Genomic DNA, 17,995 nt, shown 5'->3' with positions numbered 1-17,995 from the left:
CTGTCTCTCCTCCACCAGTCATACAAGGAGAATGGTCTAATACCTCCCATTATAAAGACCTGTAGAACACACCTATAGAACACACCTGTAGAACACACCTGTCTCTCCTCCACCAGTCATACAAGGAGAATGGTCTACAGGTGTGTTCTACAGGTGTGTTCTACAGGTGTGTTCTACAGGTGTGTTCTACAGGTCTTTATGATGGGAGGTATTAGACCATTCTTCTTGTATGACTGGTGGAGGAGAGACAGGTGTGTTCTACAGGTGTGTTCTACAGGTGTGTTCTACAGGTCTTTATGATGGGAGGTATTAAACCATTCTCCTTGTATGACTGGTGGAGGAGAGACAGGTGTGTTCTACAGGTGTGTTCTACAGGTGTGTTCTACAGGTCTTTATGATGGGAGGTATTAAACCATTCTCCTTGTATGACTGGTGGAGGAGGGACAGGTGTGTTCTACAGGTGTGTTCTACAGGTGTGTTCTACAGGTGTGTTCTACAGGTGTGTTCTACAGGTCTTTATGATGGGAGGTATTAAACCATTCTCCTTGTATGACTGGTGGAGGAGAGACAGGTGTGTTCTACAGGTGTGTTCTACAGGTCTTTATGATGGGAGGTATTAAACCATTCTCCTTGTATGACTGGTGGAAGAGAGACAGGTGTGTTCTACAGGTGTGTTCTACAGGTGTGTTCTACAGGTGTGTTCTACAGGTGTGTTCTACAGGTCTTTATGATGGGAGGTATTAAACCATTCTCCTTGTATGACTGGTGGAGGAGAGTCAGACTTGTTCTACTGATGTTTATTAAAGACAAATTCAAGATACAAGTATTTTATCATTATTAGATGATTCTTACCCAGACACCCTTGTCTAAATTGATGGGTCACGTCAAAGAGAGTTTATAACCACCGCTCAGCCACATTTAGTTATGTGGATGGGTCTCTATTGTCTAGACAAGTACACATGTTCATGAAATACAATAGATGGCAGTAATCACCGCCCAGAAACACCAACTTGATGGGTCATGTCATCATCTGGCGATGTGGAGTCTTTTCTTTAGACTTGTAGCTAGCTAGCTAAACAATAAAACCATAATCCCAACCCATACAGTAGCAATATAAACAGATCGTCATAGCTAGCCACCATGCATGAAATGGTGTAGTATGAATACACTTTAATAACTTGCAATGAAAAACAACTTTCTGACAAAATTAGTAAACGGTAGCTAGACTCTATAACATGGATTAACGTTTCACGTCATGGTTGGCTTAGTTTGAAGATGTAATCCGGTGAAAACAATAGATTTATGTTTTTTGACTACCTCCACATTTGTAATCAATCGTCAGAATTGTCCTTCTCACACTCTATTTCCACCGGGCATTTCACTGATTTCAACTTCTTCTGTGACAACAAACACTGTTGATCTCCGTTTCTTCCGCATCACTGTCATCCCAAAAAACTCTACAATGTCTGGTTCATTCAGGGCTTTCCTCAATGTCTGGTTCATTCAGGGCTTTCGTCAACGTCTGGTTCATTCAGGGCTTTCCTCAATGTCTGGTTCATTCAGGGCTTTCCTCAACGTCTGGTTCATTCAGGGCTTTCCTCAACGTCTGGTTCATTCAGGGCTTTCCTCAACGTCTGGTTCATTCAGGGCTTTCCTCAACGTCTGGTTCATTCAGGGCTTTCCTCAATGTCTGGTTCATTCAGGGCTTTCCTCAATGTCTGGTTCATTCAGGGCTTTCCTCAATGTCTGGTTCATTCAGGGCTTTCCTCAATGTCTGGTTCATTCAGGGCTTTCCTCAACGTCTGGTTCATTCAGGGCTTTCCTCAATGTCTGGTTCATTCAGGGCTTTCCTCAATGTCTGGTTCATTCAGGGCTTTCCTCAATGTCTGGTTCATTCAGGGCTTTCCTCAATGTCTGGTTCATTCAGGGCTTTCCTCAATGTCTGGTTCATTCAGGGCTTTCCTCATTGTCTGATTCATTTTCATTATGCAGAAATACCTAAACTATAAAATATGGTGGTGGATCTTTAATATTATCAGCCTTTTTTTCTTCCCACTAGTCCTGATGCCCTTGTCTCTGCGTTCAGTTTGAAGGAAATTGCTAGTCATTGCGCTAATGCTTGAGAGGATCTGCAGAGAAATACAGGTATGCCAAGCTTGTAGGGTCATACCCAAGAAGACTGTTTTTAATAACCTGCCCAGGGACTGCGGTTGAAAATTAGCCTGGCTGGCTAAAACTAAAACTGGGACTTTTACTGAAATGTTGATTAATGTGCCACTGTCCCTGTAAAAATAAAATAAACTCAAACTCAAACTCGATGCTGTAATCACTGACTAAAGTACTTCAACAAAGTACTCTGTAAAGGGTCTGAATACTTATGGAAATGTGATATTTGAGCAGGCAGGAGTCCATCTTCATTTCTAAGACATATTAAAATACAGAACAAACTCCATTTGCCATGTGCTCTCGCCAAGCACTTCAAACATAAGCTTAAAGCAACAAGGATCTGCCAATGCCTCTGGGTAGCTGCCAAAAAACAACAACAACAGGGTGTAAATACATTCAGCACAAATTCCATGACCAGTCCTATATGATTGGTTGTTTCTATACTTTCTGACTTCCCCGTGTGTCTTGCTCCATATCATGTGACCAACCACCTCCTGTATGATTGGTTGTTTCTATACTTCCTGACCTCCCTTTTTTGTCTTTCCCCAGATCATGTGACCAACCAACTCCTGTATGATTGGTTGTTTCTATACTTCCTGACTTCCCCGTGTGTCTTGCTCCAGATCATGTGACCAACCAACTCCTGTATGATTGGTTGTTTCTATACTTCCTGACTTCCCTGTTTGTTTTTCACCAGATCCCTGTCCTCATCAACCTAAGTCAAGATGCAGACGTCAACCTGCCTATCAAACCCCTCATCTTTGCACTGGCCATGGGAGCCTGTCTGGGAGGTGAGCTACAGACAGACAATCGGACCAACAGACAGACCGACAGACAGACAGTCGGACCGACAGACAGACAGATGGACCGACCGACAGACAGACAGTCGGACCGACCGACAGACAGTCGGACCGACCGACAGACAGTCGGACCGCCAGACAGACAGTCGGACCGGCAGACAGACAGTCGTACCGACAGACAGACAGACAGAACCACTCATCTTTGGACTGGCCATGGGAGCCTGTCTGGGAGGTGAGTTACAGACTGACAGTCGGACCGACAGACAGACAGATGGACTGACCGACTGACAGACAGACAGTTGGACCGACAGACAGACAGACAGTCGGACAGACAGACAGACAGTCGGACCGACAGACAGGCAGACAGTCGGACCGACAGACAGGCAGACAGTCGGACCGACAGACAGACAGACAGTCGGACCGACAGACAGACAGACAGTCGGACCGACAGACAGACAGACAGAACCACTCAAGGAGCCTGTCTGGGATCCAGATAGTGGAGCAGGTTTTTACATTCCTGAATTTGATGTGCAGATACTTATATATGTGTGTGTATATATATATATATATATATATATATATATATATATATATATGTATATATGTATGTATGTATGTGGACACCTCTTGGAATTAGTAGATTCAGCTATTCGTGTCATCCATTGCTGACAGTTGTATAAAATAGAGCAAACATCCATTCAATCTCCATAGACAAACATTGGCAGCGGATTGGCCTTACTGAAGAGCTCAGTGAATTTCAACGGTGGTACTGTCATAGGATGTCACCTTTCCAACAAGTCAGTTCACTAAATCTCTGCCCTGCTAGAGCTGCCCCGGTGAACTATAACTGCTGTTATTGTGATGCGGAAATGTCTAAGAGCAACAACGGTGCAGCCGCGAAGTGGTAGGCCACACACAAGCTCACAGAACGGGACCACCTTCAGCATTCGTCTGTCCTCGGGTTGCAACACTCACTACAGAGTTCCAAACTGCCTCTGGAAGCAACGTCAGCACAAGAACTGTTCAGTCGGAAGCTTCATGAAATGGGTTTCCACGGCCGAGCAGCTGCACACAAGCCTAAGATCACCATGCGCAATGCCAAGCGTCGGCTGGAGTGGTGGAAAGCTCACCCAACATTGGACTCTGGAGGAGTGGAAATACGTTCTGCCAGTCCGACAGACAAATCTGGGTTTGGTTGATGCCAGGACAACGTTACCTACCCGAATGCATAGTGCCAACTGTAAAGTTTGGTGGAGGAGGAATAATGATCTGGGGCTGTTTTTCATGGTTCGGTCTACATCATAGTAACTGAACGTTTGCTGGATCGGATCCCAGAGCTGACAAGGTAAAAATCTGTCATTCTGCCCCTGAGCAAGGTAGTTAATTCACTGTTTCCCGGGCGCCGAAGACGTGGATGTCGATAAAGGCACCCCCTTAAATGCAGAAGACGCATTCAGTTGTGCAACTGACTAGGTATCTCCCTTTCCCTTCACTACAATGACATTCTAGACGACATTCCAACTTTGTGGCAACAGTTTGAGGAAGGCCTTTTCCTGTTTCAACATGACAATGCCCTCATGGACAAAGCAAGGTCCATACAGAAATGGTTTGTCGTTATCGGTGTGAAAGAAATTGACTGGCATGCACAGAGCCCTGACCTCAACCCCATCGAACACCTTTGAGATGAATTCAAATGCTGACTGCGAGCCAGGACTAAATCACCCAACATCAGTCCCCGACCTCACCTAATGCTCTTGTGGCTGAATAGAAGCAAGTCCCAGCAGCAATGTTCTAACATCTAGTGGAAAGACCTCCCAGAATAGTGGAGGCTTTTTAGCAGTAAAGTGGGGGGGGGGCCAAAATCATGTTAATTCACATGATTTTGGAATGAGATGTTGGACGAGCAGGTGTCCACATACTTTTGGTCATGTTGTGTATGTAGAAGAATAACAGATGAACTGTCAGTATACTCAGATGAACTGTTGGCGATTAGTAGTTGCCCTCCATTTGGGTGGAGGACACTCAATCTGTCAGAATTGTAGTAGTGCTCAGATTCCCTGTCTGTGTTGTCTAATGGTAAATCTAATAGGATTGACCTACTGGGGGTAGTAGTGAGATTCTGCTAGGTTCCAACCCATTCGGGTGTGGAAAGGAATGAAATTGCAGACCAGATAGGCAAAAGGGCTTTAAAATGAGATATAACTGATATTCATGTTCCACTGGGTGAGGAGCCATTTTGATAGATGTGTGGTAAAAAAAGACTCTGAGCCCTCCAAAGAAAATATCTCTGTTTCTAGCTCCTGAGCAAGTTTGCAGTATTTTAATTTTTTTTTATTTTGTGTTATTTCTGACATTATTAGCCCAGAACGTTTCTTTACGTTATTACATACAGACGGAAATAACTGTTAAATATATCAGAGCGGCGATAACTCACAAGCATTTCGACCAGAAATACTACTTTCCTGAATTGGATCCTTTGTTGGTATTTACCAAGGCGATTTAAGTTATCCCATGGGCTGCTCCAAGACACCGCCGGCGGAGTGGACTTTTAGTCTGACTTAGGAGACGTGCACGCCACCCACTGCTTCTGAGTATTTTACTCATTCATTTTCAGTCTCTGGACAATAAAGTAGACGAGCTCAGGGCGAGGATCTCCTTCCAGAGAGACATCACCCATACTCATGAAATCATGGCTCTTCCTGAATATACTGTCCCCATCCATACAGCCAGCTGGGTTCTCAGTTCATTGCGCAGACAGGAATAAAGAACTCTCCGGGAAGAAGAAAAGGTTTCATGATTAACTCCTCATGGTGTGATTGTGATGACGTACAGGAACTCAAGTCCTTTTCTTCACCCGACCTGGAATACCTCACAATAAAATGCCGACCGTATTACTTCCCAAGATAATTATCTTCGGTTGTAGTCACAGCCATGTATATTCCCCTTCAAACCAATACCACGATGGCCTTCAAGGAACTACACTGGACTTTGTGCAAACTGGAAACCGCAAATCCTAAGGCCCCATTTATTGTAGCTAACAAAATGTTACCAATGTTCTATCAACAAATTTCCTGTAGTACTCGCACTTCAAAAAACTCTTAACCATTCTTACTTTTTCTTCCTGGATGGCTACAAGGCCCTCCTCCGCCATCCCTTCAGCAAATCAAATCACAACTCCATTCTCCTCCTCCCTTCCTATAGGCAGAAACTCAAAGAGGACGTACCCTAAAGTCGATTCAACGCTGGTCTGAAAAATCAGAATTCATGCTTCAAGATTATTTTCATCATCACACGGACTGGGATATGTTCCTCCCAGTAGCCTCTGAGAATAACATTGATGTATACACTGACACAGTGACTGAATTCATCAGGAAGTGTATAGGGGATGTTGTTCTCACTGTGACTATTAAAACCTATCCAAACCAAATATCATGGATAGATGGCAGCATTCATTAACTGAAAGCGGGAACCACCGCATTTAACCCCTGGGAATATGGTTGAATACGAACAGTCCAGTTATGTCCGCCGTAAGGCAAAACGTCGGTACAGAGACATGGTTGCAATTCAAAGGCTCAGACACAAGATGGACAGGGACTTCAGACAATCACAGATTGCAAAGGGGAAACCAGCCACGTCATGGACACCGACGTCTTGCTCCCGGACAAGCTAAACACCTTCTTCGCCGCTTTGAGAATAACACACCAGCGCAGGCCGATCCCAATGACTGTTTGCTCTCGTTCTCCGTGGCTGATATGAGTAAGCCATTTAACCGTGTTAACCCTCGAAAGGCTGCTGGCCCAGATGGCATCTCTAGCCGCATCCTCAGAGCAGCTGGCTGGAGTGTTTATGGACATATTCAATCTCTCCCTATCCCAGTCTGCTGTCCCCACATGTTTCAAGAGGGCCACCATTGTTCCTGTACCCAAGAAAGTGAAGGTAACTGAACTAAATGACTATCGCCCCCGTAGCACTCACTTCTGTCATCATGAAGTGCTTTGAGAGACTAGTCAAGGATCATATCACCTCTACCTTACCCGACACCCCAGACCCACTGCAATTTGCATACCGGCTCCAATAAATCCACGGATGATGCAAACGTCATCGCACTGCACACTGCCCTGTCCCATCTGGACAAGAGGAATACTTATGCAATAATTATATTCAGTCAGCTCAGTCAGTCTTCAACACCATAATACCCTCCAAGCTCAACATTAAGCTCAGGGACCTCGGTCTGAACCCTGCCCTGTGCAACTGGGTCCTGGACTTCCTGACAGGCCGCCCCCCAGGTGGTGAAGGTAGACAACAACACCTCCACTATGCTAATCTTCAACACAGGGCCTCCACAAGGTTGCTTGCTCATTCCCCTCCTGTAATCCCTGTTCACCCATGACTGCGTGGCCGTGCACGTCTCCAACTCAATCATCAAGACCTACCACAAAAAGTGGTAGGTCTGATTACCAACAACGACGAGACAGCCTACAGGGAAGAGGTGAGGGCCCTGGCGGAGTGGTGCCAGGAAAATAACCTCTTCCTCTTCCTCAACGTCAACAAAACCAAACAAGCTGATGGTGGACTTCAGGAGACAGCAGAGGGAGTATGCCCCCATCAACATAGACAGGGCCGCAGTGGAGTTCCTCGGCGTACACATCACTGACAATCTGAAATGGTCCACCCACACAGACACTGTGGTGAAGAATTGCCGTTGTGTTTTAGGTTATTTTCCTTATTTTCCTGCTTAAAGGGTGAAGTAAATCTCCCAGTGTCTGGTGGAAAGCAGACCGAACCAGGTTTTCCTCTGTTATTTTGCCTGTGCTAATCTCCATTCCGTTTATTTTGTATCCTTAAAAAACTCCCCAGTCCTTAACGATTACAAGCATACCTGTAACATGAAGCAGCCACCACTACACTTGAAAATTTGAAGAGTGGTTCTCAGTAATGTGTTGTATTAGATTTGCCCCAAACATAACACTTTGTATTCAGAACAAAAATCTAATTGCTTTGCCACATTTTTTTGCAATATTACTTTAGTGCCTTGTTGCAAAGAGGATGCATGTTTTGGAAGATTTTTTATTCTGTACAGGCTTCCTTCTTTTCACTATGTCATTTAGGTTAGTATTGTGGAGTAACTACAATGTTGTTGATCCATCCTCAGTTTTCTCCTATCACAGCCATTAAACTCTGCAACTGTTTTAAAGTCACCATTGGCCTCATGGTGAAATCCCTGAGCAGTTTCCTTCTTCTCCAGCAACTGAGTTAGGATGGACGCCTGTATCTTTGTAGTGACTGGGTGTATTGATACACCATCCAAAGTGTAATTAATAACTTCAACATGCTCAAAGGGATATTCAATGTCTTTAAAAAAAAATAATGTTACCCATCTACCAATAGGAGCCCTTATTTGCGAGGCATTGGAAAACCTCCCTGGTCTTTGTGATTGAATCTGTGTTTGAAATTCACTGCTCGACTGAGGGACCTTACAGATAATTGTATGTGTGGGGTACAGAGATGAGTTAGTCATTCAGAAATCATGTTAAACACTATTATTGCACACAGAGTGAGTCCATGCAACTTATTATGTGACTTCTTAACCACATTATTACTCCTGAACTTATTTAGGCCATAACAAAGGGATTGAATACTTATTGATTTAAGACATTTCAGCTTTTCATTTTTAATTAATTTGTAATATAAAATATATATATATGTATATATATATACACACAATTCCACTTTGACAGTACGGGTTATTGTGTGTAGGCCAGTGACAAAAGACAATCTCAATTTAAACCATTTTAAATTCAAGTTGGAATAAGTCAAGGGGTATGAATACTTTCTGAAGGCACTGTTTACAGCACTCGGTGGAGACTAGAGATTCCTACTGCCAATGTGTCCAGACTGAGACATGCCATTTCCGTTATCCTGACCCCCCCCCCCCCACACCCACCCCCAAGGAAAGGCTAAGTTCTTACTGTATAAACATGCTTCTATTTGTCAAAGAAGAAGAAGAAGAACAAGGGTTCAACAGTCTTTTGGTTAAGGATCTCTTCGACAGTTTGAAGCCTGTGATGTCTATTCCTGTTGGAGCCTGTGATATCTGGTCCTGTTGGAGCCTGTGATGTCTATTCCTGTTGGAGCCTGTTCCTGTTGGAGCCTGTGATATCTGTTCCTGATGGAGCCTGTGATGTCTATTCCTGTTGGAGCCTGTTCCTCTTCGAGCCTGTGATGTCTGTTCCTGTTGGAGCCTGTGATATCTGTTCCTGATGGAGCCTGTGATGTCTATTCCTGTTGGAGCCTGTGATATCTGTTCCTGTTGGAGCCTGTGATATCTGTTCCTGTTGGAGCCTGTGATGTCTATTCCTGTTGGAGTTTGTGATGTCTATTCCTGTTGGAGCCTGTGATATCTGTTCCTGTTGGAGCCTGTGATATCTGTTCCTGTTGGAGCCTGTTCCTGATGTAGCCTGTGATGTCTATTCCTGTTGGAGCCTGTTCCTGTTGGAGCCTGTGATGTCTGTTCCTGTTGGAGCCTGTGATGTCTGTTCCTGTTGGAGCCTGTGATGTCCGTTCCTGTTGGAGCCTGTGATGTCTGTTCCTGTTGGAGCCTGTGATGTCTGTTCCTGTTGGAGTCTGTGATGTCCGTTCCTGTTGGAGCCTGTGATGTCTGTTCCTGTTGGAGCCTGTGATGTCTGTTCCTGTTGGAGCCTGTAATGTCTGGTCCTGTTGGAGCCTGTGATGTCTGTTCCTGTTGGAGTCTGTGATATCTGTTCCTGTTTGCCCAAAGAGGAAACTTTCTAAACAAGCTCATGAAAAGGAGAGAGCCTAGATCCAAAAACAGGAAACAATAATCAGCCTGATCTCATAGACTTGACGTAACATAGTAAACAGAAATCCGGGACAATCAAAATAGTTTGATATTTTAAGTTTGGTATGGTTACATAAGACAGGAAGTTATTTAAGGCAAAAAATGAAAGGAGGGGGTGGATGGGCGGGCGTATAACAGGAATGTTTAGCAACCCAAAGGTTGCATGTTCAAATCTCATCATGGACAACTTTATAAAATGTTCAAGTACTTACTATTTATTAGCTACTTTGCAACTACTTAGCATGTTAGCTAACCCTTCCCCTAACCCGAGTCCTAACCTTAACCTTTTCAGCTAACCTTTCCCCTAACCCTATCCTTTACCCTTTAACCTAACTCCTAACTCCTAACCTTAATCCCTAAACGCTAGCCTAGCTAACAGTAGCCAGCTCTCTAACGTAAGCGTTAGCCACCTAGCTAACGATAGCCACACAATTTTGGAAGTCTTAACATATCATAAGTTTGCATATTAGTCTGCTGCCTGCAAATATATGGCTGAGTCACTCCAACAATAAGAATCAATTCATCCTTGACCGGCAAAATTATTGCGTTACACGTTCAAATGTCCTTATTATTCTTTAAATCCTTCCCTAAAGTGTATAATCAAACTCAAAAAAGCTGCTATTAATTTATCCTAACAAAAAAACATGTCAACCCCCATAAAATTGTTTGAAAAGTTGCTTAAACGTGTAAAAAAACAATAAAACACACATGCCATATGTTGTTCACCCTCTGGATACAATAAATGTGATATTTGCACAATAACAAATTGATTTTTAAAAATATTTATGTAACTATTTAAAACCCAATTGGGATGCTTTTTCTATTAGTGTTCTGTTGTTTGGGTTGGATATAACATTTTTCCACAAAACATGATTATTTGTCTCTCTAAAATAATTATAATAATCTTTTCACCAGTCCTGCTAATAGCTCAATCTTTCATAAGATATGTTTTTCATTCATGTCAATTTAGTAAAATGTATATTTCAAAAAAAAAATATTAAACTCTTCCTTTGCAATCAGAATAGCAGAATGTACCTGAAGTATTTACCTGAAATCAATCAAAACATTTGTTTGTATTAAATACTGTGGTTCACAAATGTTGAATTAGTCAAGTCTGTTTTTGATTACAGATGAAGTGAGACTGTCATGTTCACAACTTTATAAATCTAATTTTAAAACTTGTGAGGTGACATGAGCACATAACCCGTATGACCACACGATTTAAAACAGGCACAGGTTTCATAAATTCACATATAATGATTAAATATTCACTTACTTTTGAAAATCTTCCTCTAATTTGTCATCCAAAGGGTCCCAGCTATAACATGTAGTGTCGTTTGGTTAGATAAAATCCTTCTTTATATCCCCAAAAAAGTCCCTTTTAGTTGGCGCCATCGATTTTGAGTAATCCACGGGTTATTAATTAACCTGTGGAACAGAAAACAAGATTGTTTTTCACAGTAGAATAAAACAATACGACCGTTTGTATACTATATATCCGTGTGTTGAACATTTCACTGTTAACTCTTTGTTGTGCCCGTAGGAAACGGAACGTTGATTGGTGCGTCGGCCAACGTGGTGTGTGCAGGCATCGCTGAACAACATGGCTACGGCTTCTCCTTCATGGAATTCTTCAGGTTGGTGCTCCTCTGTAAAACTTCACACAGTAGTCTCTGTGATCATATTAAACACTAAAACTACGGTTTAACTTACAAATAGACAGGTCTGAAGTTGATTATGAAAAATCCATATGAGCACCACAAAACCTAATTTACCCATGCTCTAACAAGGCTTTCCAGCACCCTATATGTAGATTGTCTTGTTGATATAATTGATAGTAGATTGTCTCCGGGAGTTTGTGACCCAGACCAGAGCCATGTATTTCTAAATAGGTGGCTCTTCCAAAACCGACTCTCCTTTTGAGAGAGGGGTCCTGTCTGTCTGTTTTGTTTACACAGCAGCTTGGTCAATACATCTAGGTACCAATAAGGCCTCTGCTTGTGGCAAATTGCCACAGACAGGAGAGAGGAAACGGGAAATAGGGCTTAGCCAATGATACAGACCGGAGACAGGAAATAGGGCTTACACAATGATACAGACAGGAGACAGGAAATAGGGCTTACACAACGATACAGACAGGAGACAGGAAATAGGGCTTACACAATGATACAGACAGGAGACAGGAAATAGGGCTTACACAACGATACAGACAGGAGACAGGAAATAGGGCTTACACAATGATACAGACAGGAGACAGGAAATAGGGCTTACACAATGATACAAACAGGAGACAGGCCACAGGAAATGTTTGTATTTATTATGGATCCCCTGCCAAGGCAGCAGCTACTCTTCCTGGAGTCCGGCAAAATTAAGGCAGTTATACAATTTTAAAAACATTACAATACATTCATTACAGAATTCACAACACACTAAGTGTGTGCCCTCAGGCCCATACTGCACTACCACATATCTACAATGCAAAATCCATGTGTATGTGTGTGTATAGTGCGTATGTTATCGTGTGTGTATGCGTGTGTGTTTGTGTTGCTTCACTGTCCCCACTATTCCATAAGGTGTATTTTTACCTGCTTTTTAAAATCTGATTCTACTGTTTGCATCAGTTATCTGATGTGGAATAGAGTTCCATGTAGTCATGGCTCTATGTAGTACTGTGCGCCTCCCATAGTCTGATCTGGACTTGGGGACTGTGAAGAGACCTCTGGTGGTATGTCTTGTGGGGTATGCATGGGTGTCTGAGCTTTGTGCTAGTATTTTAAATAGACAGCTCAGTACCTTCAGCTTATCAACACCTCTTACAAAAACCACGTTTTTTAAAAATGTATTTAACCTTTATTTAACTAGGCAGGTCAGTTAAGAACAAATTCATATCTACAATGACGGCCTATCAGGGAACAGGGGCAGAATGACAGATTTTTACCTTATCAGCTTGGGGATTTGATCCAGCAACCTTTCGGTTACTAGTCCAACGCTCTAACCACTAGGCTACCTGTCGCCCCAAGTAATGATTATGTCAATCTCTCTTCCACTTTGAGCCATGAGAGATTGACATGCATGTCATTAATGTTAGCTCTCCGTGGACTTTTAAGGGCCAGCCGTGCTGCCCTGTTCTGAGCCAAGTCCCTCTTTGTGGCACCTGACCACACGACTGAACAGTAGTCCAGATGTGTTAAAACCAGGGCCTGTAGGACCTGCCTTGATGATAGTGTTAAGAAGGCAGAGCAGCACTTTATTATGGACAGACTTACATTTACGTCATTTAGCAGACGCTCTTATCCAGAGCGACTTAGAGTAGTGAATGCATACATTTCATTTCATGCATTTTTTTTTTTTGTACTGGCCCCCTGTGGGAATCGAACCCACAACCCTGGTGTTGCAAACACCATGCTCTACCAACTGAGCCACAGGGAAGACTTCTCCCCACCTTAGCTACTGTTGTATCAATATGTTTTAACCATGACAGTTTTCATTCCAGGGTAACTCCAAGAAGTTTAGTCACCTCAACTTGCTCAATTTCCACATTATTCATTATGAGATGTAGTTGAGGTTTAGGTTTTAGTGAATGATTTGTCCCAAATACAATGCTTTTAGTTTAGAAAGTATTTAGGACTAATTTACTATTTGCCACCCATTCCCGAAACTAACTGCAGCTCTTTGTTAAATGTTGCAGTCATTTCAGTCGCTGTAGTAGCTGACGTGTATAGTGTTGAGTCATCTGCATACATAGACACTCTGGCTTTACTCAAAGCCAGTGGCATGTCGTTAGTAAAGATTGAAAAAAAGCAAGGGGCCTAGACAGCTGCCCTGGGGAATTCCTGCTTCTACCTGGATTATGTTGGAGAGTCTTCCATTAAAGAACACCCTCTGTGTTCTGTTAGACAGGTAACTCTTTATCCACTTTAGAGCAGGGGGTGTAAAGCCATTATAGCAGGGGGTGTAAAGCCATTATAGCAGGGGTGTAAAGCCATTATAGCAGGGGGTGTAAATAAATAACACATACAGGTATAGTCAGAAGTTTACATACACTTGGGTCGGAGTCATTAAAACCTGTTTTTCAACCACTCCACAAATGTCTTGTTAACAAACTATAGTTTTGGCAAGTCGGTTAGGTCATCTACTTTGTGCATGATACAAGTCATTTTTCCAAAAATTGATTACACACAGATTATTTCACTTATAATTTACATTTATAGTTTACATAAACTAAATTGATTGTGCCTTTAAACAGCTTGAAGAATTCCAGATAACTATGTCATGGCTTTAGAAGCTTCTGATAGGCTAATTGACATAATTTGAGTCAATTGGAGGTGTACCTGTGGATGTATTTCAAGGCCCACCTTCAAACTTAGTGCCTCTTTGCTTGACATCATGGGAAAATCAAAAGAAATCAGCCAAGACCTCAGAAAATGATTGTAGACCTCCACAAGTCTGGTTCATCCTTGGAAGCAATTTCCAAACGCCTGAAGGCACCACGTTCATCTGTACAAACAATAGTACGCAAGTATAAAAACCATGGGACCACGCAGCCGTCATACCGCTCAGGAAGGAGACGTGTTCTGTCTCCTAGAGATGAACGTACTTTGGTGCGAAAAGTGCAAATCAATCCCAGAACAACAGCAAAGGACCTTATGAAGATGCTGGAAGAAACCGGTACAAAAGTATCTTTATCCACAGCAAAATGAGTCCTGTATCGACATAACTCGAAAGGCTGCTCAGCAAGGAAGAAGCCACTGCTCCAAAACTGCCATAAAAAAGCCAGACTACGGTTTTCAACTGCATATGGGGACAAAGATCGTACTTTTTGGAGAAATGTCCTCTGGTCTGATGAAGCAAAAATAGAACTGTTTGGCCATAATGACCATCGTTATGTTTTGAGGAAAAAGGGGGATGCTTGAAAGCCGAAGAACACCATCCCAACCATGAAGCACGGGGATGGCAGCATCATGTTGTGGGGGTGCTTTGCTGCAGGAGGGACTGGTGCACTTCACAAAATAGATGGTATCATGAGGTAGGAAAATTATGTGGATATATTGAAGCAACATCTCAAGACATCAGTCAGGAAGTTAAAGCTTGGTCGCAAATTGGTCTTCCAAATGGACAATGACCCCAAGCATACTTCCAAAGTTGTGGCAAAATGGCTTAAGGACAACAAAGTCAATGTATTGGAGTGGCCATCACAAAGCCCTGACCTCAATCCCATAGAAAATGTGTTGGCAGAACTGAAAAAGCGTGTGCGAGCAAGGAGGCCTACAAACCTGACTCAGTTACACCAGCTCTGTCAGGAGGAATGGGCCAAAATTCACCCAAATTATTGTGGGAAGCATGGGGAAGGCTACCTGAAACATTTGACCCAAGTTCAACAATTTAAAGGCAATGCTACCAAATACTAATTGAGTGTATGTAAACTTCTGACCCACTGGGAATGTAATGAAAGAAATAAAAGCTGAAATAAATAATTCTCTCTACAATTATTCTGACATTTCACATTCTTAAAATAAAGTGGTGATCCTAACTGACCTAAAACAGTGTATTTTTTTACTAGGATTAAATGTCAGTAATTGTGAAAAACTGAGTTTAAATGTAATTGGCTAATGTGTATGCAAACTTCTGACTTCAACTGTATGTTTTTCCAGCAACAGACTATGATCGATAATGTAAAAAGCTGCACTGAAGTCTAACAAGACAGCCCCCACAATTATTTTTTCATCAATTTCTCTCAGCCAATCATCGGTCATTTGTGTAAGTGCCATGCTTATTGAGTGTCCTTCCCTATCAGCATGCTGAAAGTCTGTTGTCAATTTTGTTTATTGTGAAATAGTATTGTATCTGGTCAAACACCATTTTTTTCCCCCCCAGAAGTTTACTAACGGTTGCTGGCATGTCATGCCTAAATGTGTTTATCTTGCCAATGAAAAAGTCATTAAAGTACTTGGCAACATCAGTGGGTTTTGGGATAAATGATAAATGAGCCATCTGATTCAGTGAATGATGGACCCGAATTGGCTTTTTTCCCCCAAATGTAATTTAACCTGCTCCAAAGCTTTTACGATCAGTCTTCATATCATTTTCCTTTGTTTCATAGTGTAGTTTACAGACAGGAGAGTTACAGACAGGAGAGTTACAGACAGGAGAGCTGCATCCTCTACCTCCTCCTGACTGTATCTTTGCGTAAGCACTTTCTTCTGTGGCCTTTGTCCTGTCCTGCTGTGCATCTTGGGTAAAAGAATACGGCTCAGCAGAAAGTGACGCACCTGTCAAAAAGGTGACCTCGGCCTATAATGTTATGAGAGTTTAGTCTCTTCCTGTCTCTAGGGAAGAGAAAAAAAACTGTTTTTTTTATGATGAGTTCTCAGACAGACCAGGTTAGGCACCATCCTGCATGTATTATACAGAAAATGAACTTGTTTGCTTATTCAAGGTTTAAAAAAAGCTTGTAATTTCCACTTTAAACATGTCAGAATTGATTGGTCCTAACGAAAAAATGTATCTACCCATACAAAATGTCCACTTTTATTATAACCCACGTAGTAATGCATATTTCATGATGCGGCACGATAATTAACCTGCTGTGAGAAACTGGTCAAAGGAAGATCACGTCTCATCTCCATTAATGTGTGGAACGTTCCAGAAATGTTTTCTCAGTACCAATTTCATAAAGCTGGAATCTGTAGTTGCTACATCCATTTTATTTATTCTTATAAATTCATTATATATTGTTTCTTGAAGACTATAACTTAGAAATGCCTCATGATCTTATTTCAACCGTTGTACCCCGTCAGAACCCAAAATAGAAGCTCGTTTTAACTCCAATGTTTGTAAACAATGTAAACGTATACAAAACACTATTTAGCTTCAAAACTATAATATTTTTTTTTTTTTATCATGAATGGTCAGTCCTTGCATCCATAGCGCTATGAATTAGACGGTGGTTACATTTCTTCAGCCCCATCCCTCAGTTTTATATTTTTTTATAATCAAAACACAGGTGACCACTTCGTAATGGTTTCAATTAAGGATTCTAGCTTTAATTCTGAATGATGAACAATGTTTAGGGAACGTTACTGGAACATTATAGAACGTTATTGGAACGTTACTGGAACGTTAGGGGACGTTATTGGAACGTTAGAGAACATTTTTGGAACGTTGGGGGACGTTATTGGAACAATCATGTCATAACGTCAACGCTATAACTTTCTGAGAGCATTGTGGGAATCTTCCCTGCTTGTTGTTATGGGGTGGTTTAATAACATCTACAATCAACGTTAGCAGAACGTTCTTGTAATGTTTTTCTCAGAACCACTTTTATTATCCACACAATTGTATGGTCTCAAAACATTACTGGTACATTGTGTCATTAACATTACCTGGAAACGTAATTTGAACGTTTGGGGAATGTTCTGTGGTGGATGTTTGCATATTTCATTTAAAACATAAAAAAAAAAAAAAAGAATTTTTAATGTCAAAAACAACCTTAAATATAACTTAATGGGAATCTTAGCTAATGTTCTGGGAGTGTTTGCAGTTTGCTGGGTAGTGACAGCTTGGTACGGGGAGCTTGTCATTATATAAACGTAGACTTTTACCTCTGACAGTATGATCACATGAAACTCACAGTGACGCTTTAATTCTAGACCATAACACAGGAGAGCTCTTCAGCGGCATGTACTTAACATACTGACACAGGCTACAGACACAGGCTACTGACACAGGCTACTGACACAGGAGAGCTCTTCAGCGGCATGTACTTAACATACTGACACAGGCTACTGACACAGGCTACTGACACAGGCTACTGACACGGGAGCTCTTCAGCGGCATGTACTTAACATACAGACACAGGCTACAGACACAGGCTACAGACACAGGCTACTGACACAGGCTACTGACACAGGCTACTGACACAGGCTACCGACACAGGCTACTGACACAGGAGAGCTCTTCAGCGGCATGTACTTAACATACTGACACAGGCTACAGACACAGGCTACTGACACAGGCTACTGACACAGGAGAGCTCTTCAGCGGCATGTACTTAACATACAGACACAGGCTACTGACACAGGCTACAGACACAGGCTACAGACACAGGCTACAGACACAGGCTACTGACACAGGCTACAAACACAGGGGAGCTCTTCAGCGGCATGTACTT

General features: G+C 42.3%; 1 protein-coding gene across 1 annotated transcript in view; it reads left to right on the top strand.

Annotated features, from left to right (window-relative positions):
* The window catches only part of oca2 (oculocutaneous albinism II), a 172,973-nt gene that overhangs the window by 142,626 nt on the left and 12,352 nt on the right, over positions 1–17,995 (top strand). Inside the window, exons 22-23 of the mRNA XM_029708344.1 lie at positions 2,864–2,957; positions 11,369–11,462. Of these exons, the coding sequence (XP_029564204.1) occupies positions 2,864–2,957; positions 11,369–11,462 (188 nt within the window). The remainder of the gene's footprint in view (positions 1–2,863; positions 2,958–11,368; positions 11,463–17,995) is intronic.

The sequence above is a fragment of the Salmo trutta genome, chromosome 22 (assembly GCF_901001165.1).
Source record: "Salmo trutta chromosome 22, fSalTru1.1, whole genome shotgun sequence".
In the NCBI taxonomy this organism is placed as follows: domain Eukaryota; kingdom Metazoa; phylum Chordata; class Actinopteri; order Salmoniformes; family Salmonidae; genus Salmo; species Salmo trutta.
Note: the sequence above shows the minus strand (reverse complement) of the source record. Positions and strands in the feature narration are given on the sequence as shown.